Source organism: Onychomys torridus, chromosome 5, assembly GCF_903995425.1.
Source record: "Onychomys torridus chromosome 5, mOncTor1.1, whole genome shotgun sequence".
Lineage (NCBI taxonomy): Eukaryota > Metazoa > Chordata > Mammalia > Rodentia > Cricetidae > Onychomys > Onychomys torridus.
In genome coordinates, this window is record NC_050447.1 from 49,754,049 (window position 1) to 49,776,680 (window position 22,632).

The 22,632-nt window shown below is 53.5% G+C and overlaps 1 protein-coding gene across 1 annotated transcript in view; it reads left to right on the forward strand.

Moving 5' to 3' along the window:
- Jph3 (junctophilin 3) overlaps positions 1 to 22,632 on the forward strand; it is a 64,483-nt gene that overhangs the window by 36,603 nt on the left and 5,248 nt on the right. Inside the window, 3 exon segments of the mRNA XM_036187193.1 lie at positions 15,081 to 15,205; positions 17,956 to 18,404; positions 18,406 to 18,840. Coding sequence (XP_036043086.1) covers positions 15,081 to 15,205; positions 17,956 to 18,404; positions 18,406 to 18,840 — 1,009 coding nt within the window.

Below are 22,632 nucleotides of genomic sequence, written 5' to 3' on the forward strand. Positions count from 1 at the left end.
CCTCCCTTCCTTCCTTCCTTCTTTTCTTTTCTGATTGTTTTTTCAAGACAAGGTTTTTCTGTGTAGCTTTGACTGTCCTGGAACTCACTCTATAGACCAGGTTGGCCTTGAACTCACAGAGATCCACCTGCCTCTGCCTCCCACGTGCTGGGATTAAAGGCGTGCGCCACCACTGCTGTGTTATTATCAGTTTTCTGCCCTCTTGTGTCTCTCCAGCCCCATCCACACACCCCTATAATTGGATGGTGCAGTCCACCTGCCCATGCCGTGATGTCCAGACATGCAGGCATCTGTTTTAGCAATGTCCCTGTTCTGTGGTGTGTGTGGGAATGGCCTTGTGTTATGAAGTCCCATGAACGTGTCCAGGGTTTGAAAATAAATGCCTGCCACAGGCACCTGAACTCTGGGTGCTGGCCAGACTTGTATTCCTCAAGTCTCAGGGTACTTGAGGGATATGCTGAGGAGCTGGAGGCAGCTGGAGGCATGCTGGCGAGGCAGGGAGGTGAGGGCCTGTCACTAGGCTCACCCTAGCATACACGCCATGGAGCAAGCCTGGCTGGGCTAGCCCATGTGCTGAGGGTGGTGAAGCCTAAGCTTGGGGTGAAGGGCCAGGCCTTGTCTGGCACTCTGGGAAAAGGCCCTCCCCACACCTCCCAACTCCTCCTGTGGGGCTCATTTGAAGCATGTATCCACTCATTTATTTAGTTAGCTACTTAGGCTTTTGAGACAGACTCTTGCCATGTAGCTCTGGCCAACCTCAAACTGACAATAATCCTCCTGCCTCAGCTTCCTGAATGCATAGATGATGTCTTTCTTCTTCTTCTCCCAGATGCTCTACTCTTTTATTTCATACAGTATTTAAACTTTCTTAGACACAAACAAAACCAGAGGCTAAAGCCAGCCTCCTCGTGGCTGCCTGCTCAGTAGTGCCCTCACCTGGCGAGTCCTCGTACTGCTCCTCCAGGTTAGCAGGGATAACAGTGAGATGGGGAGTGCCCCTGGCAGGTGCCCAACTGGCACTGGTCTAGCCTGGACTGCATGTCTCCTCCACAGTACCAGGAGCCCCTCGGGACCCCAGCTGTGTCTTACGGAACCCTGCCCACCCCCCTTGGGCCTGGAGGGTCGCTAAGACCCAACTCAGGCAGCAAGCGCTTGCTCTCCCCACCCCTCCATGTGTGTCCCTCATCCCGTGTAGGTGAAGAGGCAGGCCACACAGCTAGTGCAGGAAGGTGGCTTGAGTTTTGGTTGCTCGAGGTTCCAGCCATGTCATCTTCATCGATTGTCCGTCACCAGGTGTGCGGCTCAGTGGGCACCTGCAAACTGGCCACGTTGGAAAAGAAGGTCTCCCAAAGGCAGCGGGGAGGGATGGAGCCCGGTCAGTAATCTTGAGAGTGTTCTGGTGGCTGAATGAGACAGAGTCCCTTGACAGTCACCTCTTGGCCAGCCAGCTGGGGGAGAGGAGTCCAGTGCAACACCCCTAAGTTCTGTTCATTCCCCTTTCTCTCCCCCATCACACATCGGGGAGCCAGGACTCCTGGGGAAGGAGTGTGATTTATCCAGGCTCCCAGCTCCTCACTGGCATAACTGGACCCCTGCCTGGTGTCTGTGTGAGCTTTGTGGGATCCAGTTGAGTGCTGTGTGTGCAGGGTGAGTCTTAGTCCAGACCTACACTTTGTGGGACTCTGGGTATCACCTACACTCACACTGGCACCTCCAGGCTTCTGTCTTGCTGGTCCTGGCAAGCAGGTGGCACTCAATTGCTGCTCCCCTCTGGGAGACACCCAGCACTCACTGCTCTCCCCCTTCCTGCCCCAGTCTGGCCCTCGTCTCATCCCGTGCAGAGTGGACCAACTAACCTTCCTCCCCAGGGGAGCACTCGGGTGCCCATCCAGGCCGCCTAAGTCAACTAGCTGCCTGAGGCCTGTGGGTTGCAAAGCTCCCCTGCCTGGATGACTTTGGCTGGTGACTGCAAGGTCCAAGAAGGCTTTGGCTGGTCTAACACATAAGGTCTCAGGGCAGGTGGGCCAAGCCCTGGGGCCCCCTTGGAGTCCCTTCTGCTTTCTGAGTGCTCCCCCAACCGCCAGTTCAGGGCATCGGGTTCTGAGACACCTTCTTTGAGCTTCCTTTGCCCCTGACTTTGCAGATGACCCCACCTTGCAGATGCCAAAACAGCCAGAGAGGCAAAACCCAGCTAGCCCTCTTCCCCTAGGTTCAGGATTGATGTGCAGGGACAGGGCCCACAGAAACTGGACTTGGCTCAGTGACAGGGAAGCCTGATGTCCCTCCCCTGTCATACTGAGTCCACACCTGCTCTTACCCCTATGAACTCTAAGCCCAAATCCCATCCCTGTCAATAAATGTGGATTTGATTGTCATGGGGGCTATCCTCAGCTTTGAAATGAGATCTTGGTACCTACTCACTCCTGTCTCTGACCCCCTCAGCTCCTAACATAGTTCATCCTCAGGTGCCCAGCTCAGAACTACAGAGGCAGAGGCAGTGTCTACAAACATGGAAAGCCAGATAATTTCATTTCTGATGAGCGTGGGTAATGTCTTGTGTGAGTGTGTAGAAACCCCTAGTTTCACTGTACCTATGTGAGGTGGGCAGTGTTATCTACCTCTCACATTAGCTAGAAGGCTGAGGCATCCACCTGGTCATCCATGTGCAACCTGGCAGCGCCAATGCAAACTGCAGCAGCCAGTGAGTGCTGCGCCCTCGATCCCCACCGCTGTCCCTGTCATTTCCTAAGGCATTGTAACAGAGGGTCGAAGACTAAAGGCTCAGTACAAACAGGAGCTGTGCTCTCTCAGCCCACAGTCTGTCTAGAGGCCTAAAGTAGGAAATGCTGATCCACAGAGGCCACACTCCTCCTCAGGCTTCAGAGGAGTCCTTCCTGCTTCTTCCAGCATCCAGAGCATCCTTGGCATCCCTTGGCTTATGGTTATATCAATCTGGTCTCTGCCTCTGTCTTTACATGGCTTCTCTCTGCAAGGCACTCTCTTCCTCGCCCTCTTCCTTCTCCTCTCTTCTTTTCTGTTGTTTGTCTTGAGACAAGGTCTCGTGTAGACCAGGCTAACCTGGAATGTGCTGTGTAGCTGAGGATGACCTTGAATTCCTAATCTTCTTGCCTCTGCCTCCCAAGTGCTGGGATTACAGGTTATATGTCACCATGCCTGGCCCTCCCAAGTGCTGGTGTGAAGTGAATTCACCTCAAGGTCCTCCCTTTTTTTATTTTTATTTTTTAAACTGTGTGTGTGTGTGTGTGTGTGTGTGTGTGTGTGTGTGTGTGTAAGTATGCACTTTTCATGGTGTGCATATGGAGGACAGAGGACAGCTTGAAGGAGTTGATTCTCTCCTTCTACCATGTGGGTTTTGGGAATTGAACTTGGGTCATCAGGCTTGGCAACAAGCCCCTTTTAACTGCTGAGCCATCTCACTGGCCTCTTGAGGCTCTCACTTTAGTCAGATAGACAAACTGTCTTCTGATTACTGCAGGTCATTCATTACAGGTCTGGGGAGAAGAGGAGGGCATGTCTTTTAGGGGGGCCACCTTGTCTAGTGTCAACTAGGAACTGAATGAGGAAACTGGGCACAGCCCTACCTCTCTGGCTTTGGCACAGTGGACCAGGGTGGCCTGTGACTGGGCCTCCCAGCCCTGTTTCCACACCCCACTCTCTCCACTCATTGTATGTCAAGTTCAGCTCTGCTGCTAGCTCCAGTGTGCTCTGAGACCTGGTCTCCAGAGACCTGGTGAACATTACAAACACCTCATTAAGCCTCTCCGAGTCCCCTGGAGGCCAGGCTGCCACCACTTTGCCTTTGGAGCTAAAAAATCGAGAAGAAATGGCTCCTGGCAGCCCCTATTTCCTCTTCTGTGTGGGTGAGGCTTGGGGTTTGAGTGTCTACCTGCTGGGTGAGGCAGGCTATGAGCTGAGGTCCCACCCAGGAGGGCCGATGGCCCCCATGTCCAGCTGTGGTGGTTGGACAATGAGGAAGGAGCCTCAGTCACATTTGAACCTGTGCTGTGGGAGCAGGGATCTGGGCCATTGGACCCCAGCCCCTGTCCCCTTCTGGCTACTTGTCTGCCATCTGAGTCATTGCTGATCTCCTGTGGTCCTTGGGGGTGACCCAGACACGGTACACAGGCTGACACCACTGGAGCTGTGGGGTGTCCGTGTTGGCAGTTTGCAGGGAGACCTCTGCCTCTGCTCCATGCTGCTCCTATGGCGGAAGATCTGGGTCCCTGACAAGCCCTGGTCAGGACATTAGATTTTTCCAACAAGCTTGGCACAGAGCAAAGGCTTGATCAATGTCTCTGCTACAACCTGAGGTCCTCTGAGGTCCAGCCTGTCCTCAGTTTCCTCTCTTCTATGAGCAGCTGTGCTTTGACCAAGATCTGAGTGTGGATGGAGCCTGGGGCAGTCACGGGCCTTCCAATCCTGCTCGGGCGTTGCCCCCTCCCCCCTCCCTCTCCCGCTTCTTCCTCCCTCTCTCTCCTCCTCCTCCTCCTCTCCCTCTCCCTTCTCCCTCCTCCTCTCCCTCTCTTCCTCCCTCTCCTCCTCCTCCTCCTATCCTCCCCCACATCAGACTGGGATCTGTCACCCCACTGTGTGAGATGCTGCTGACAGGTGTCCGAGCTCCTCCTGACTCTCTCCTTGGTTGCTGGCTGCCTGTGCAGACAGCATCGTGGAGAGTAGCCCTCGTCTGTTGAGTGAGTTCAACCAGTGCCTGTGGGGATGCCCTGGACCCATCCTCCCCTTTGGCTCATGGGGGTGCGTCCTGCTGCCATATGACCTGCTCACATGGCAACACAAGTGAAGGTGAAATCCAGGGGCTTCAGCAGGGCTGGCAGGATGGGGCCTCAGAGGTAGGGTTTAGCTTAGGAGTTTGGAGTGTTGGGAGATGGTAGGACCTGCCACGAGGTAAGACCACAGGATTGGGGTCAGGCCTGTCCTGGGCAGTCACCTCAGCCTGTGCCCAGCAAGGCATGTCTTACAGAGACTACTCATGGTTACCACTTGGAAGTTCTCAAGAGTTTTATCTGGAGAGGAAGCCAACCAGGGCCAGGAAGCCAGCTGACGACTTGAAGGCATCTCACTCCCAGACAATCCCCTGGCCTTGGTGCTCAGGCCCCACTTGGCCTCATTGAACTCCTGTGATGGTGCCGGAGTCCTGCTGATGGGGGAGGCCGACCAACCTCTTTGCCCTCTACCCCATTAGGGATCTGGACCTGGTGGCCAGGCAGTGCCATAGTGGACATGTCCTCCTGGTGTGGGGGCTGCTATTCTTTCACCGGTTGGCTATGGGCTGGTGCTGAGGCCCAGGGTAGAGGGAGAAGCAGGGTCATTACACATGGTCCCCTTGGACTGTCCCTGGGGATGAAGTGGCCCTGCCTGAGACTCTATGTATGAGGCCTTTCCTCCCCCTGGTGTTGCCTCGTCACCCGAAGTTTGAGGTTCTTTCTGGGAATGCACCTTCTGCTGGGGGTCAGGAGGCTTCTTCAGATGCCCGACTCCACCTTTAACTGAGCAGAGCAGAGTTACCCAAAGGTTAGATTTAAACTAGACACTGAAAAGGTAAACCAAGAGGCTGGAAACAGGTCTCAGGTGACTGTGGCTCTGTCCACACATGTGAGGCCCTCGCTTTTCTGTAAGCCCATGCCTGACCCCCTCCCGCTCTGTTCCTGTGTCCAGGACCCATCTAGCTACTCCTGGGGAAAGACCCTGAGCTCAGCCTGGTGGGTCTCTAGGCTGTTCCTCATACAGTTTGCATGGTTTGCCTGCTATTCCTGGGCACGGGGGTGGCCTGTAGGGTGAGGGAAAAGAGGGGGTGCTGGATCTAAAGATAGATAGGAGGGCTTGAAGGTGAGGGAGGCACCGGAAGGAAGGTGAAAGAATGCTTAAAAATCGACCTGCTTCCCGAGCTCCTAGAGCACTGGGGTTGTCATGACAACTGAGATACATCCTCTCCATCCTTCTCCCCACACAGAAACTGGTTGGTGTGGGTGGGGCCTTTTCTCTGACTGGCCAAGAGCTCTCTGACCCAGGCAGTCTGGTCCCAGTGTCCCCTCCTAAGCAACTGTTTCTCCACTCATGATGCGGGGTGACCCCTGCAGCCTGTGTGTTACGACGGCAATATTATGAACAGAGCCTTGTCCATGGGGAACCTCACAGTCCCCAACTACTGTTCCTGCCAGTAAATCCTTGCCCTCCTCTTTTTGGACTGTGTGGCTGTATAAAATCAGCTCTCTAACCCCCACCTGGAAGTCAGCCCTGGTGTTCCTCACCTCAAGGAGGTGTCCACAGGAGGAGGGCGCTAACAGGGAGAGAGGCTGTGGGGGACATTTTCAGATGGTGGCATTTAGCTGATGCAGCTTTGTGGGTGTTCATTGACTGGACCAGTTTGGGCTCCATTTGGGGAACAGGAATATGGAAATCTCTGCCTCACGGCTCACTCATAAGTGAACTCCAGGTGTGTAGGATGCTTGTGTATGAGCGTAGAGAGTTTGATTCTTACTACATGGAGCATGCCCGGGAATTCGAGCCCTGCTAGCCATGGTAGTGCACTCTTGTATTCCCAGCACTGGGGAGGCTGAGGTAGGACTGCAGGTTTGAGACCAGCAAGATCCTTGCCACAAAGCAAGATCCCATTTCAGGTGGATACAACTCACCAGGAGAACCCATGACTACATGTACAAAGCCCTGGGTTCAAACACCAGCACATTGCCAATCAACCTCACCACCGTGCACCAAGCCCTGGGTTCAAACACCAGCACATCTCCGGACAGTCAACCTCACTACCGTGCACCAAGCCCTGGGTTCACTCTCTAGCACCACATAAAACCAGGTGTAGGTGTTGGAGAGATGGCTCAGTGGCTAAGAGCACTTCCTGCTCTATCATGAGGGTCAGAGTTCAGGTCCCAGCATGCATGTTGGGCAGCTCACAAACACCTGGAACTCCAGCTCCAAGAAGTCCAATGCCCTCTCCTGGCTCCCAAAAGCTCTTTTCATGTAAACACACATGCACACACAGGACACACCCCCATGAATATAATAATAATGGTAATGATAATACAAGCATGGTGGTACATGCCTATTACCCTAGCATTCAAGAGGTAGAGAGAAAAGCATACATTCAAGGTCATTTTTTGTTGCATGCTAAGCTGGACGTCAGCCTGGGCTACATGAGACCCTGTCTCAAAAATAATAAAAAGGGAAAACAAAAAGAGAAATACAAATTAAAGCCACACTGTGATGATTCTGTCCTGCTCATCAGCTCGGGGGAGATGGGTAAGCTTTGCTGACCCACCGAGCAGGAGAGCCGTGGATGGACCTCCCAGGGGAGCTCTTGTCATGCCCAACATAGCACAGGCCTTCCTCGGTGTCCCTGCTGTGCCTTAACTCAGAGATCACAGTTCTGGAAATTTATCCCAAAGTCAGATGTGTGTTGCAAAAGTCAAACACACAGATCATTGTTGGGCCGGGACTTGGGAGTGTAGGAGATGAGGTGTGGCCACACTGAACGTGGGGCAACTCAATGAACAGAACCGAAAAGTTCTGTAATTCACTGGCATGACACATGGAGTGTGGTGTGAAGTGAAGGAGAGCATGTGATATGGCTTCTAGCATGTTCGTGACCTGTGTCTGATGTGTGGGAACTGTAGGGCTCAGACTGGCTGGGATGCTGTGACCAGAAGTGCTCTAGATTTCAGACTTTATTGGGTTTTAGAGTACCTGCATATCCATGGTGAGATTTCTTGGAGCCACTCAGGAGGCTGAGACAAGAGGATTGTGAATTTGAAACCGGCGTGCTGTACATATGAGACCCATCTCAGGAAATCAAAGCAAAACAAGGAACTATTTCTTAGAGATAGAAGCCAAAATTTCACTTATGCCTCCAGTGTGCTGTCTACATGGCCTAAGAGTGATCTTACACATGTTGTTAGTGTGTCTGCTCTGTGACGTGGACACTCTTCTCTGTATGGACCTCAATACTACAGGCCACTGTGCCAGCCTCCTGCTAGCCCTTCCCTCACAGGACAGGCCCTGTTCTGTGCCCAGGCCCCAGCACCTGCCTGTGTCCAGCATCTGTGTCTAGCAATAGACAAATTAGTCCAATGGACATTGCTCCCACAGGGAACTAGTGACTCCAATGAACAGAGATGTGGGGCCTTTGCACCACTCACCACAGGTCCAGTGATGTGATCAGGAAGGTTCTCTGTGTGAGTGTACACACTGTGGAGGGCTGTGGTCAGGAGGGTTATCTATGTGAGTGCATGCACTGTAGAGGGCTCAACATCTCCCCTGGAAGTGGAGCAACACTTGGTTGGAACAGTGGCTCAGACACTGTGGCTGCTGTACATAGAAAGCCCCCAGGGAACCTCAGTGACCATGCTCTGACCTTTGCATGAGCATTTGGTGGCTGTGGCCGGACATGGTGCACAAGCCCACAGCTTAGAAGCTTTAGACAGGAAGACTATGTTTAAAGTCTGGAAAGGCAACTTAACAAGACCCTGTCTAAAAGATAAATTCAAACAAGCCACCATGCCTTGTGACTGGCACAGAGTGAGGGGGAGAAGGGCAGTGCTGTGAGCTGAGGATGCCTGGGAACTTTCCAGCCTCTGCAGGGTGTTGGTGGGTCTTCATCAACCTCTTCTTGTGGTCCCTGGCAGGCAGGTTGCAGGAGTCATTCCTTCCAATTTCCATGCTTCCTGAGGAAGCATGATTGTAGTATGTGGGCCACCTGGGCCCTGTACCCAGCCCTGAAAGTATCCCAAGACGTGTCTAGGAATGCTACAGCAGTCTGCAGCACCCATTGACAGAGTGTGCTGTTATTGGGGGACAGAGCCAGCCTGAGTCTCCTTGTTTGTGACCTAAGAACCATGGCTCCATCATTCCTGTGCACAGTGTCTGGCTTCAGGGCTGCCCAGAGTCTCCATACTTGTCAAGATAAACACCAAGAGGTTTTAGCCTGTTCACAAAGCCTGACAAGCCCTGGTCCAGGTCTCTGAGGGATGGCCTGGGAGTCAGATGATCAAGCCAATGGAGCTAGTCCCCAATGGGCACCTATGGGGCGGGGCTAGCAGGGGCATGGTCCCTCCCCAGCAGCCTCCCTGGAGGAGGTGGGTTGCCTTGACAACCACAGCCCGGGGAGAGAAACTTGCTGTGGGGCTGGGCACTCCCAGTAGAGTCTCTGGGAGCTGGCTTCCAGGGGGAGCGGGGTGGGATTCTAAGCATCCCTGAGCCACCAGGACCACATGTTAACTTCACCACAGGCAGTGGCTTTAGGTGGACCACGTATGGACACAGCTCTGTCACACACTGCTTCCCTGGTCTGTCTGTCATCTTGAAGTGCTACCAACTTGGGCCTTGACTCTCATCACGCTAGGAGCAGGAGTCCTAGCTGAAGGTGGTAGGTCTGGTTCCATGACAGGCTGGTCCTGCCTCTGTCCTTTTCTAGATGGTAGCAAGCCCCTTGTCTTCATGGAGCTCTCCTAGCTCTGTCTAGGTTCAAGTTTTCTCTCTAGGCCAGTGTACTGGATTAGGGCCTGTCCTGATGATCTTACCCTTCCCGAAGAAGGTCACAGCCACAAATACCTTGGACCCGACAATAATATGTCTACTAGGGCCATGACCCAACCTGTTCACACACACCTGACCTTTGTAGTTTAAGGCTGTTCTTAGAAGTGTAAAGAAAAGCCGCATTTACCCTCGAGGGAAAGCTCATCCTAGCACTAGGGAGACTGAGGCAGGAGAATTGTGAATTCAAGGTCTGCCTGAGCTACAGAGTGACACCATTCTGAAGAACAAAACACACAGAAACAAAGTAAACCACCCGGGGTAGGGGGCAGGGCAGGGAGGCCAAGAGAACCGTCAGGCTTAGCTGGCCTCATGAAGGATGGAGTCTGCACCAGTGTGGCCCTGCCTGTGCCCTGGTGTTCATCTTTGCCCACCGATGCCCTTGCTTCTCCTCAGACCTGATTTGTGGAGGCAGCCGTTCAGAGAGGAAGCTGCTGCTCAGGGTGTGTTCTGCAGCGTGTGAGGCTGCACACAGAGGTCTTTGTCTAACCTGTGGGGTGGTAAAGGCCTTGGGTTGTGGAAGGAGACCTGGCAGGTCATAAGCTGGGCCTGTGGGAGACATGCACAGTGGGTGATGTAGTGGACGTCTAGGGAGAAAGAAGAGCCAGAACCCCGATAGGCACAAACCTATCTTGATAAAACAGGCCCTCTCTGAGATCCAGTGAAGCCTGGGGACCGTATCTGGAGGAAGGCCAGCATCTGTTGCCATTGCTAAGAATGACCTGAGGCCATGTGAGCCCCTGAGTCTGTAGAGATTAGCAGTGCTGCTAGGGGCAGTGGAGAGATCAGAAGCATGCACACAGTTGTACCGTCCTGTGGTACAGCATCCATAGTTGCCACTGTGTACCATCCTGTGAGATCCTAGAAGGGGGAAGGACAGAGGAGGGAACCTGGGATACCTATGACCCTTTGCCCTCCCTCACCTGACAGCCCAAGCCAGGAGTGGATACAGAACAAGAGACAGAGCGAGACACTGGCCAGAGATTTGGTTCCAATGGTCCAGGGGAGGAGGCACTTCCTACAAACACAGAAACAGAAATGCCAACACAAGAGGGAGAGAGAAGGCTCTGGAACTCACGTTCCTTTCTCCGGAGGCTCACTCGGACTCCTGACCCTCAGTGGCCAGAAGACCTGAGCTGTCCTGTCTCTTTAGTGGCCCTCTCCACCATGCTTCTCTAATACTGGCCCTAGACAGGCAGCAGGAACATGAGACCTTCTGTCTCAGGGCATGGTAGCACACTCCTGTAAGCCCAGCATGGCGGTGCACACATGCCAGCATGGCAGTGCACACATGTAAGCCCAACAGTTTTAACTCTGAGGTAGGAGGATTATGAATTTGAGGCAAGCCTGGATTGCAGAATAAGGTCCTCTCCTCCCACCTTCCCACAAAAGAAAAAACAAAACAAAAGCAAAAAACCTCTGTGGCCCCCAAAGGCCTGCCTGGGCCTCCCAGGGTCTGATTCCAATGTCCAAGCATCCATGGTGAATCTGGCCAGAAGAGAGGAGAGAGAGGCACAGGCAAGAAGATAGGAATCTGCCAGGGGGAGCCAGGAAGTCTAGAAGAAACAGCTGTCCCAGGCTCTGGAGCCTTGCTGGCGAAGGAAGCTGGTGGAGGGGAGGGAGTGGGTTGGAGAGGGAGGGTCTCCTCGTGGATTCCCTATTAGTCCCTTAGCTCTGGGAGTCTCATAGCTGTCTGTTCCATGGAAGAGTGACCTGGGCTCAGAGGGTCCAGGAAAGCCAAGATGTAGACCATTCCTGTGGCTCCTGAACAAAATGCCACAAGTTCTCAGCAGCTTAAACAATACATTTGCACTCAGAGCTGCAGCAGTCAAAGGGGGACTCCCCAGGACATGAACAAGGTGGGTGGGCTGGCCCCTCCCAGAAGGTTCCAGAAGGGTCTGACCTTTGTTCCCTAGCCTCTAGACCCAGCTTCTCAAGAATGGGAGAAACACAGGTGTCAGGTGACCCGAGGACCTGGAGCTGACCCACCTGGCCGTTGAGCGGCAACTGGAGCTTTAGCATACCCCTAGGGATCTTGACCCCCACCTCAGACAATGCCACAAACTGTCAGCACAAAACTGTGTCTCTAGCCTCAAGCGGCAGTTTCTGCCAGAAGCCCATTTTGTCTTATGTTACCAGCACCAGCTCCCTTTGGCAACCGTGGGTGTAGTTGTTTCTCTCATGACATTGGATGGCTTCCTTTGTAGTCTCCAAAAACAGCAGTGGTCTGGGTGGTCTGATTGGTCACATGCTATATATATATATCCTGGGTACCCAGCACAATGCTCCAGAGATGCCTTCAGGGAAAGATCGAGGCCTTACTGAGACACGTGCTGTGGCATCAAAGGTCTTGCGTCTCTCAGTTGGCCTGGGCCTCCATTCTTTTCTTTTTTTCTTTCCAAGATAGAGTCACCCATGTAACCCAGTGATCTTCCAGCCTCAGCATCCTCCATGTCTGTGTGATGGAATTGCAAGTGTGCACCATCTTGCACAGTCCTACCACATTTATTTCAATGGCATGAGTTCAACATCGCCTCCCAGCTGCCCCTCAGTCCCCACCCCACACACTTTCTGCAGGTAGCTCCTCACTTCCTCTAATCTGTAAGATGACTGGTCCTACCTGGCTACTGGTCTATCTTAGTTTCCTCTCTCCAAGTCCAGTCCATGAGTCCTGGGTCACAATTAGCTGCCTTTCAGTTACTCTGGGCTTTAAGTTGCCACCTCCTCTCTAGGTGTATGGGTACGACTATGCCCATACACAGGGTACCCATGCAGGAGGAAATGTGGGCCCAGCGAGTGATGCTGGGTGCAGGAGAGCCCTCATAGGCTGAGAGTGTCCCATCTATGACACTGCAGCCAGACCTCACAGGTATGAACTTAGACAGTGGGAACACCCTCTGGAGGCTGCTGTCCCTTAAAGTACTCGCTCAGAGCCAGGTCCTCCAAATCTTGTTTAAAATTAACCTTTGTTGTGTGGTTGAGTCTTTGCTACCTAATGCTTGTCTCAATTGATTTTTATTTTAGGACTGTCACAGTATATTCTTCTTATGTATGTGTGACATACATATGCAAATATGCACATGATGTTGGTGAATTAATGGTGTTTTTACTAAGTGAGGATGTGGGAACCAATCACAGCCCCTAAGGGGTGTTGGGAAACTGAGCATCACCAGAACAACACTGTGAGCCCAGAAGTGTGAATGGAGCTGAGCTATGAGTGCCGATATTACAGGACAGGACCTGAACCACAACCATTTGAGAAGCCGCACGTGTGCGGAATAAGCTCTGCACCCTAGCTGCCTTCTGTGGGATCTGGGAGTAGGCACTCTCTCCTGCTCTCCAGGACACTTCAGCTTAGCAGCTGCTCTGTCAGGCTGTGTTCTGCTCTGGGACACTGCAGACCCTCTGTTGGAGCTAGGGGACCTTGCAGAGAATTTGGAACCGTTTCCAAGGTCGCACAGATTCTCAGGGAGGTCATTTTAAAGAGTGTCACAAGATATGCTGGGATCACAGAATAGGATAGATGGGGACCCTAGCTAGGGGACACAGGCTGTCCTCCAAGGTCCCTGGGCAGTTTCTGCAGAAAAGTCCTGAGGCCAGAGCTGTGAGTCTTCGGCTGATCCATTGTCAGTAATAAACCAGGTGTCACTAGAGCTGTGTTAGTAGGTCCATCTCCGTTGTCATGACAAATACCAGACACCCAAGGAATATTGTAGAAGGTGTAGTTTTCATCTTATATTCCATGAGACATGAGGTCATGGCTCTGATAAGAAGCAATTGTCTTTTCCCACTTCTAGGAACTAACGTGCTTCAAGGGGAAGAATTTCATCAGCACTAACTACATTTTAGCATGTTGGGTTTTCTTGACTCCTTGGGCCAACTCCCTGGAGTATGGCAGAGAGCAGGAAGTCATAATGCCTGGGGAGCCGCATTAGAGGAGAACCTTTGGGCTAGATCAGGAGTCCTGGTAGCCTGCTTCCCTTCTTGGCCACTTGGCCTTCCATGCTTGTATCTGGGTAGCACAGTTTCTTCTCACACAATCATTTGAAAAGCAAAGCTCAAAGCTGCAAACACTATGAGTGTTTTGAGAGTTAGCTTGGAGACTCCAAGGCACAGGTGCCATGAGACATGGGAACTTGGCTGCTGGGCAGAGATTGTCCCCGAGAACTGTGTGATGAAACTCGATCTTCCATGTGTTCGTTCTGGGAGCCCATTTCTGGGAGATAATAAGATTATTGGGGAGGGGCTGTCAAGAATAGCATTAGTGCCCTTTAGGACAAAGCACGAGAGATACCTTCTCTACCTTCAAGGCCACAGCCAGAAGGTATCATTTGTGTGGGTCTTCCCCGGATGGCATCCTAACTTTGGCCATCCAGCCTCAGAACTAGGAGAAAGATAACTCATTGAAAGCCACTGTCCCCTATTGCTTGCTCTAGCAGTTACCTAGACCACAGGATGAGACTTGTGAGGAGAATGCCTCCTTTATTTCAGGGACTGGGGACCCTTGTTTCCAGTGCTGGGGAGGTGGTATTCATGTGTGGCATGATCCAGCCCTGGAGTCAGTATGCTGGGAGCAGATGAGGAGCACCCCATTCTGCTTTGTAATTCCAGCCTCTGCTCTTAGAAGGGTAGGGTGGCCCTGTGGGACTCAGCAGAGACCCAGCACAAGCAGAGCTGGAGGAATATATACAGGTCCTGGCCCATCTGTCCCCAGTGTCCTGTGTCCTCTTTGCCAGAACAAGAACCTCCCCATCCCCACTCAGGGCTGGCTGGAGCCTGAGGGTCAGCTCAGGTAGCATGGACTCACTGGGGATCCGTTGCCACTTCCATCCTGGGACGGGGATTGCCCATCTTAGGTTTCCACAGTGTGTGGTGTTTGTTGATTAAAAAAAATAATAATAATACATATTCTAGGGCTGCTTGAGAGTGTGTACTGCCCTTCCAGTGGACACGAGTTCTATTCCCAACACCCATGTTCACAGCCACCTGAAGCTCCAGTTTCAGGGGATCTGACACCCTGTTCTGTTCTCCAAGGACATTCCTCAACATACGAGACACACACACACACACACACACACACACGAAGTAAAAATACACTATTTTTTTAAACGAGATGTAGAGGTGTCTCAATGGTTAGAGCATTGCCTGCCCTTCGCAGAGGAACCAGGTTCAGTTCCCAGCACCCACATGATGACTCACAGTTGCCTGCAACTCTGGTCCTAGGGGATCCAATGCCCTCTTCTGACCTCCGTTGGCACTACAAGCACAGACAGATGTGCAGGCAAAGCACCCCTATACACAAAGTAAAAAAATAAAGAAGAAATACACCACACTTTCTCCAGAGACTGCCGCACTAAGGCTGGTTGTTGGTGTCAGTGATGTTTGTTGAGTGACTAAATGAATGAACAGGCGCCGAGGGTAGACACCCAGGAAGCTCACTGCGAAGGGTCCCAGTCTGGTCTTCGGCTCAGTGCTTACCCTTTGCCTTCTGTCTCCCTCAGGACCTCCCACTCACGGGCCAAAGCTGAGGCAGCTCTCACGGCCGCTCAAAAAGCCCAGGAGGAAGCGCGGATTGCCAGGATCACTGCCAAAGAGTTCTCGCCTTCCTTCCAGCACAGGGAAAATGGTGAGTTCTGCCTGAGCCCGTGACTCTGAGGGGCAGGGCTCTGGCTGAGTGGGAGCTCTGAGGGACAGGGCCTTGGGCAGTGGTTCCTAATGCCACCTGGGGCCGATTGTCATCCAGAGCTAAGGCCTTAGCTGGTTCAGCAAACGTGTGTGGATGTGTGTGGACTTCAGTGTCTGATTCTAAGCACTCTGCATGGGTGGACACTGCTGTTCCTTTTCTGGGTCCCTGATGTTATTCTGTAGCCATCTGCAGTGGTGGATTTGTACCCTCTGTAGCAAGAGTGGTTGGAGGGCTGAATCTAGTCTCATTCAGTAATTTCTGTTGCTTGTTTCCAGTACAAGATCTTATTCTGTAGCCCAGGCTGGCCCATCACAATCCTTATGCCTCAGCCTCTTCTGTGCTGAGTCTTATTTTGTTTTTCAAGACAGGGTTTCTCTGTGTAGTTTTTGGTGCCTGTCCTGGATCTCGCTCTGTAAGCCAGGCTGGCCTTGAACTCACAGAGATCCACCTGGCTCTGCCTCCCGAGTGCTGGGATTAAAGGCGTGCGCCACCACCGCCCGGCCCGTGCTGAGTTCTATTTAATCTTAATGCACACTCAATGAAGGCCAGACAGCTACTTATGGGCAGTGGCTGCCAGGTTGGAGAATCTCTAGTGAGTATAAGTCTGTACTGTGTCTTTTGGCAGTCCCTGTCCTTCCTCTCTGGGGGCTGTGTGAATGATGCATGGAGGCACAGGGCCTCCCGTGTGGGACAGTGAACTGTAGTGGGGGTTGCGCCATGTGTACCCATCCTCGGAATACCCAGCTCCACCTGCATCCCTCCATCTTCATTGGGAAGCATCCTGGTCCCACAGCGCCTGGAAGCAGGGTTGAGGTCACAGTCTCTCCTGTCTGCTTCCAGCTACTGTATACAAGGGTAAGAACAAAGCCTACAGAACTAGGGTGTGCCATGTCCAACCTGTGTTCTCACACAGTGACAAAGGGGCCTCTGGGTCTGGGCTGAGGAGCAAAGCTCACGTAGCTGGTACTAGAAATAGCTAGGTCAGCAGGTCCAATGAGTCTGGCTGTCTGCTCCTTCTGAGGGTCTGCCCAGGACCCACTCTGGTATCCCACTGTGGCCACCAGCACCTTTCAGGTGTTTCTGATGTAGAGGAGGAGGCGGCCATTAACTCTGCACAGTCCTCCCACCCAGCTGCTCCAAGCTTAAAGAGAAAGTCAGAAAAAGCCATGATCCCCAGGGGAGGACCTGACCACCTGAGACTAAGGTGTCTCTTGTCCAAGTCAGTGGGCCACAGGCCATCTGCCCCACTCTCAGACTGCTAGACACCTGACTGACCCCACGCCAGGTGAGCCACGTGTAGAATATGTAGATGGACAAACATGCTAATAATTCCCATGGGTGCCCAGGCTCCAGCCCTGATTCCTTCCTGGGGTCCTACTATACTGCTCCAAGGAGCTTTGGTTGGAGGGGAGGCAATACTGCCTGAGGCACTTGTGTGTGGAATGATGACCAAGGGATTTGTTCATCAGATGCTCTGAGGAGCCTGGGCAAAACCCACAGGAGCCAGCCCCAGCCCCAGCTGGACTTTGGACCCCTAACTACCCGATGTCAAGAGACCAGATGTGTTGCTTTATGCCCCATGTATGTGGGCCTTAGAGCATGCAGCTGGCTGGTCCAGGGTATTCTTTTGCCAGGGAAGGAGGCCTCAGCTGATATCTACTTTCTGTTCAGAGTTGCCTCCTTGAGAAACCTCTATGAGGGAGGTCTTCACCTCACAGTACCTCAGCTTGGGACCAGATCACGGGACTTGGCTGATGCAGGACCCCTTCCTGACTGTTGCTCTGTGGTCTCTGGCCATGCCTTCTGCCTGGGAGGCTGCCATGGCCTCACCTTTCCAGCACTGTGTTACTGCCAGGTGCCCTTAAATCCCTCTGGGATTCACTTCCCCACATCAGGTCATTTCCTAGAATGCATTATCAGCCAGTGGGTCCATGCTGGAAGGGAACTGGGTGCTGTGTCCCCTTTCCTGGTTCCCAAGACTAGCAGCTGCTGTGTTCTCTTACAAAGAGAAGGCTTCTTCCTACCTGAGATCTTGTGGAGATTGTGGCAAAACAGACATTTAGATGGGTCCTGACTCATAAGCTCTGGCTATCCCTGCTTCTAAAACCATTACCAAAGTGTTTCAGCTAGAGGCAGAAAGCTATCCTCCTATGGGCTGGCTGCTTGGGGAAGACCCTGGTAGCCATTCCTTCTGAGACTGCCCGAGGCCATAGGGATGGAAGGAGAGGGTACAGGATGGGTCAGAGCAGAACCCATGATACTCAAGTTGATACCATCCCTGAAGCCTGCATATGCGTGTACCTAGGACACAGGCTCTGGGATTATGTTGCAGCTGCCAGATTCCTTCCTGGTCTTCATAATGGTCTTCCAGGGAAAGTACATGCTTTGCAGCTAATTTTAGCTGAGAATGACCTCCATGGCGCTGGCAGCCAGGCACAAGCTTCCCCCTAAGGTGCAGGTCTAATGGGCCGGCGGCCTCACCCTTGTGAGGAAGGCCACAGGGCCACCTTCAGGCTCATACCTTGACTTCCCAGGTCCCTGATGTCCAGACAGGGGACTCTGGTGACAAGAAGTGCCCATGCTCTAAGGTCCTGCCAGTTTTCCTTGCTGGGTGACCCAATCCACACTGCCACAAGGCCTCTCTGCAATGGGCTCCATGTAACCCCATGTGCTTTTGTCTCCCACCCAAGGGCTTGAGTACCAGAGGCCAACGCACCAGATGTCCTGTGATGACATCGAGGTGCTCTCCACCGGGACACCCCTGCAGCAGGAGAGCCCTGAGCTGTACCGCAAGGGTACTACCCCTTCTGATCTGACTCCGGATGACAGCCCCCTGCAGAGCTTTCCCACCAGCCCCACCGCCACCCCTCCGCCAGCTCCTGCCTCCCGGAACAAGATGGCCCACTTCTCCAGGCAGGTCTCCGTAGATGAGGAGCGAAGCGGGGACATCCAGATGCTCCTTGAGGGCCGCGGAGGGGACTATGCCCGCAACAGCTGGGACGAGGAGAAGGCTGGGGCCTCCAGGGGTGTCCGCAGTGGTGCCCTGCGCAGCGGCCAGCCCACTGAGGATTTCCGCACCCGGGGCTTGGGCCACAAGCAGCCTGGGAACCCCAAGCCCCGGGAGCGGCGGACGGAGTCCCCCCCCCACTTTCTCGTGGACTTCTCACCATCGGGCAGGCAATCCCTGTTCTGGGGGCCCCAAGCTGTCAGAGCCAGATGAGGAGCAGCTGAGTAACTACAAGCTGGAGATGAAGCCCTTGCTAAGGATGGATGCCTGTCCGCAGGACACATACCCCCAGAGACGGCGTCACAGTCGGGGTGCTGGGGGAGACCGGCGCTCTGAGGACCGGGGCTTTGGGCTGCAGAGACTGAGGTCCAAGTCCCAGAATAAGGAGAACCTCAGGCCAGCCTCCTCTGCAGAACCCACGGTGCAGAAACTAGAGAGCCTGCGGCTGGGGGACCGGCCCGAGCCCCGTCTGCTGCGTTGGGACTTGACCTTCTCCCCACCCCAGAAGTCCCTGCCTGTTGCACTCGAGTCTGACGAGGAGACTGGGGACGAGCTCAAGTCCAGTACGGTAAGTGCTGCCCACCCCTGCAGGGCAGAGGCAGTGGGACCCAGGGCCATCTGGTTACTCTGCTCTGCATTTCCTCTCGAGGGGCTGAGGGGCAGCTAGTGTAGGTATCTACAGAAAGTGGAGATGCTGTACCACAGGGGTCACACTTGCTTTAGATTGATCCTTGAGAAGGCTCCCCATGGGCTGAACCCTTTAGAAGCAGGGTGGGTGCCCACAAGAGCTCCTGGAGGGGAACCAGTCTGCCTGTGATTGGCGTCTGCCCCTGACGTGTGCAGACCTGTGGCTGTCAGTGGCTTGTGTTCTGGATCTGGGCTAGAACAGAGCTGAGGCGCCTCTGTCCAGACTCTCCCCTGAGTATCTTTCACCCATACCAGATGCCAAAACTGGTCAGGGTCCAGCTCCCAAGAAGTTGATGCTCCCTCCACATATGGGACAAGAGGATGGAACCCTGCAAGGCTGCCCTGCAGCCAGGCTCCAAAGCCTCCCTTTCTGTGGAGCTGTAGTTATCCAAGCAATGGGGGGGTTGTTAGGAATCCATAGCAACTGAGATTTCTGGGCCCTGTAACCTTTGGAGGTTCATCGTGTCCCATGGGGTGTAGGTCAGACTCCCACACGAGTTCCCTTCACTGGACCCCAAGAGCAACTCTGTCTAGCCAGACACCCCCTCATCTTCTCCTCCCTGCCCCAGGATAGACCTTTTGAAGGAAAACAGCAGCCTCTCCTGGGCCAGAAAGGATGGGACATTTAAGGGGCCTCCTGGGTCCTCTAAGTCCACAGCTGGCTCCATGACAGAAGACATGGGAGGGATGCTGGCTATACAGAGCCTGGTGCCCTGTGTACCAGTGGCCCCAGCAGACAGGACCCCATTCATCTGCTGTGGCACAAATGACCACCCTCTGGTGCCTGGGCTTTATGTGACATCTAAGCATCTAGCTGTATGTGTGTGTAGACAGAGTGCTGTGTGGCAAGTGATTTGTATGGGTCACACACCTGTGCCAGGCCCAGGGGGACCCTCTGCAGGGTTCCCATTGCCGCTTCAGCAGGGGTTGGTGTCCATCTCAAGGGGCCTTGGGATGCTCTGGTTTCATTTGACAGCCACTCAGTCACTTGCCCTAGGGGAGATGTTTCCTGTGGCCCTGGACTCTCCTGGAAGCCACTAATTAGTCCTCACTCCTGCAGTTCTAAAATGTCTCCTCTGCTCTGGCTGCTGCTGGGACCACAGCAGCCCTAGCTTGGGCCTCACCCTGCCAGCACACAGCCTGCTGCGCAGTTGTGCGCATGCAGAGTGTGTGGCTGTTTCAGGAGCGGCACAGCAGTGGGCAGGGTGGGAGGTTCAGGAGTAGTTCTATATTTAGCCCACTTCACCGTGCTGGCTTTTTTGGGTGCTTAAGACGCAGCTTCTGGCTGGGATTGTATCTCAATGGTAAAATGCACTTGCCCAGTGTACATATGGCCTAGGCTCAGGCCCTAGCACCACTGAAAAGGAAAAGCAAAGTCTGAGCCACACCCATAACCCCAGCACTCCAGAGCTGGATGGAGGAGCACCATGAGGTCAGCCCAGCCTGGGCTACATAATAAGGCTGTCTTTTGCGGGAACAACAGTGTGTAAATTGGTTGCTTGCATGAACCTGGGGACATAAGTTTGATCCCTGGAACCATGTTTTGTTTAAAAAAAAAAAAATCAACCATAGTTGCATATGCTTATAACCCCAGCACTGGGGACATAGAGACAGGCAGAGTCTCTGTGGTCAGTCAGGCTAGCCCACTTGGTGAGCTCTAGGCCAGTGAGCATCTGTGTCCACATAAAATGAGGGAGGCTCCTGAAGAAAGGTGGGATTGTCCTCTGACTTCCATATGCATACCTGTTCATACCTGCACACACATGAACATCCACACAAGGGACACACACATGAATAACTAAAATAAACACCCGAAGTTCCCTACGGTAGATATGCACAGCATGGGTACTAGACACAGGCTGGCCTTAAAGTGTAGGGTGGGAGAGCCAGATACTTGCAGTGCAGGGTTGCTATACCCTAGGACTTCCAGCTGGGGTGAGTGATCTGGGACACTGTCTCACTGCCCAAGGCCACCCACACTCCGAGGATAAGAACTGAAGACAGGAACTCCAGCTCCCCCACCCACCATGATCCCCACTACCTGAGAAAGTAGGCAGGGTCTCTGTGGGTGCCTAGGGTTCTACGGACCTGAGAGGAGGTCAGGTGAGGCACAGGAGTAAAGCAGATGGAAGGTGAATGCCCCCTGCCTGCTTTCAGTGGTGACCATGAGTGGCCTCTGGGAGGTTGGCTGCCAGGCATCTCAAGACCTGTGTTCCCTTCCAGTGCAGGGCTCTGTACAGTATGGCTCCTGTATCCTGGTCAGGGAAGGTGGGTCCTGACTGGAAACATCACCACTTCCTCCAAGTTGTCTGGCAGTGGCAGATGGGTAGGAAAGACCCAGGGCTCTGGCTCACGAAGTTCCTAGCCATGGTAAACTCTATGGTCCACTCTACACCTTACAAGGGAAGAATGTGAGTCAGCTGATCTAGACTTCCCATACCTGGTAGCAACTGGGGACGGTTCCTGATGGTTAAGTCACTTTGGTGGTGGGTGAACTCTTGATGAGCTAGGGGCCTGCTAGCCCAAAGCTATCCTGCTCCTCTGTGCTTTGACATACCCATGGGCCTGGGGCTGGACAGAACAGCCCAGAAGGGTGTGCAGCAGTGGGCTTTACTCCAGGGCAGGCATCGGGGCAGGACCCACCCTGGGCCAACTCTGCGGCTGTAAGGTCCTTTCCATGTCCTTGCAAGGCTGGCTCAGCCCAGATGTCACAGACACTTCAAAGTCCATGCCATAAAAGCACCAGAGTTCAAAGGTGACTCTGCCATGATGAAATCAGTGAGGCAAGCCTCCCTGTCCCCTCCTGCCATGCAGAGCCTGGGTCCCCATTCACTCTTCAGCAAGGTGGTAATGGGCTGGGCTGCTCAGGTGCCGGACCCAGGGAGGACTGACTACTAGGATTGTCCGGTAGCTCTGTAGTATAAAGCACTTGTCTAATGTAATCATTAGCATCAGAAAATAAAACATGTTCAAGAAGCCCTCTGCTTAGTCAGGCATGTGGCACACACCTATAATCCCAGCATTCAAAAGGCTGAGCCAGGAGAATCAAATCCCTAAAGCCTACAGTCTAGCTGAGCAAACGTCTTGGTCTGTTACAAGCCAATGTCTCTGGCAGACAAGAAGCAGACCCCTTTTGTGTGGAGTCTCGGGTCTGGGATGTGAGCTAGAAGGTGCATGTGTGTGGTCAGCAGGTCGGGTACCTCGTCTACTCAGAGGCTGTAGGGTGGAGCCCCATGTGCTTCCTCTGCACACACGACACGGCCTGGCCAAGAGGTCTGCAGTGCCGGTTAATGTGCTCCTCTCTGGACTGCTGGCTGTCAAGGGCAGATGCAAAGCGTCCACGATCATGGGACTATGGAGCTTCCTCCCGCTGCACTGACTGCAAAGCCTGCCCCCGGGAGCTGGGAGAAAGCAAGATGCATGAGCAGGCAACCAGCCAGGCAGGTGTCTGGGGCCCTTCCGGGCATTGGCTGTGATGAGGGAGACAGTGAGCCATACTGAGAAAGACAGAGCTAAGGGCTTCAGGAAGTGCTAGGAGAAACTAGGTACTGGGGGCATGTTAAGACCTGGATCCAAGAAAGCAGGCAGTGGGCAGCAAGTAAGTCTACAAGCAGGAAGGAGAGGGAGCCGGGGAGATTCCAGGCGACCCACTGAAGAGCTTCCCACCAGGTTC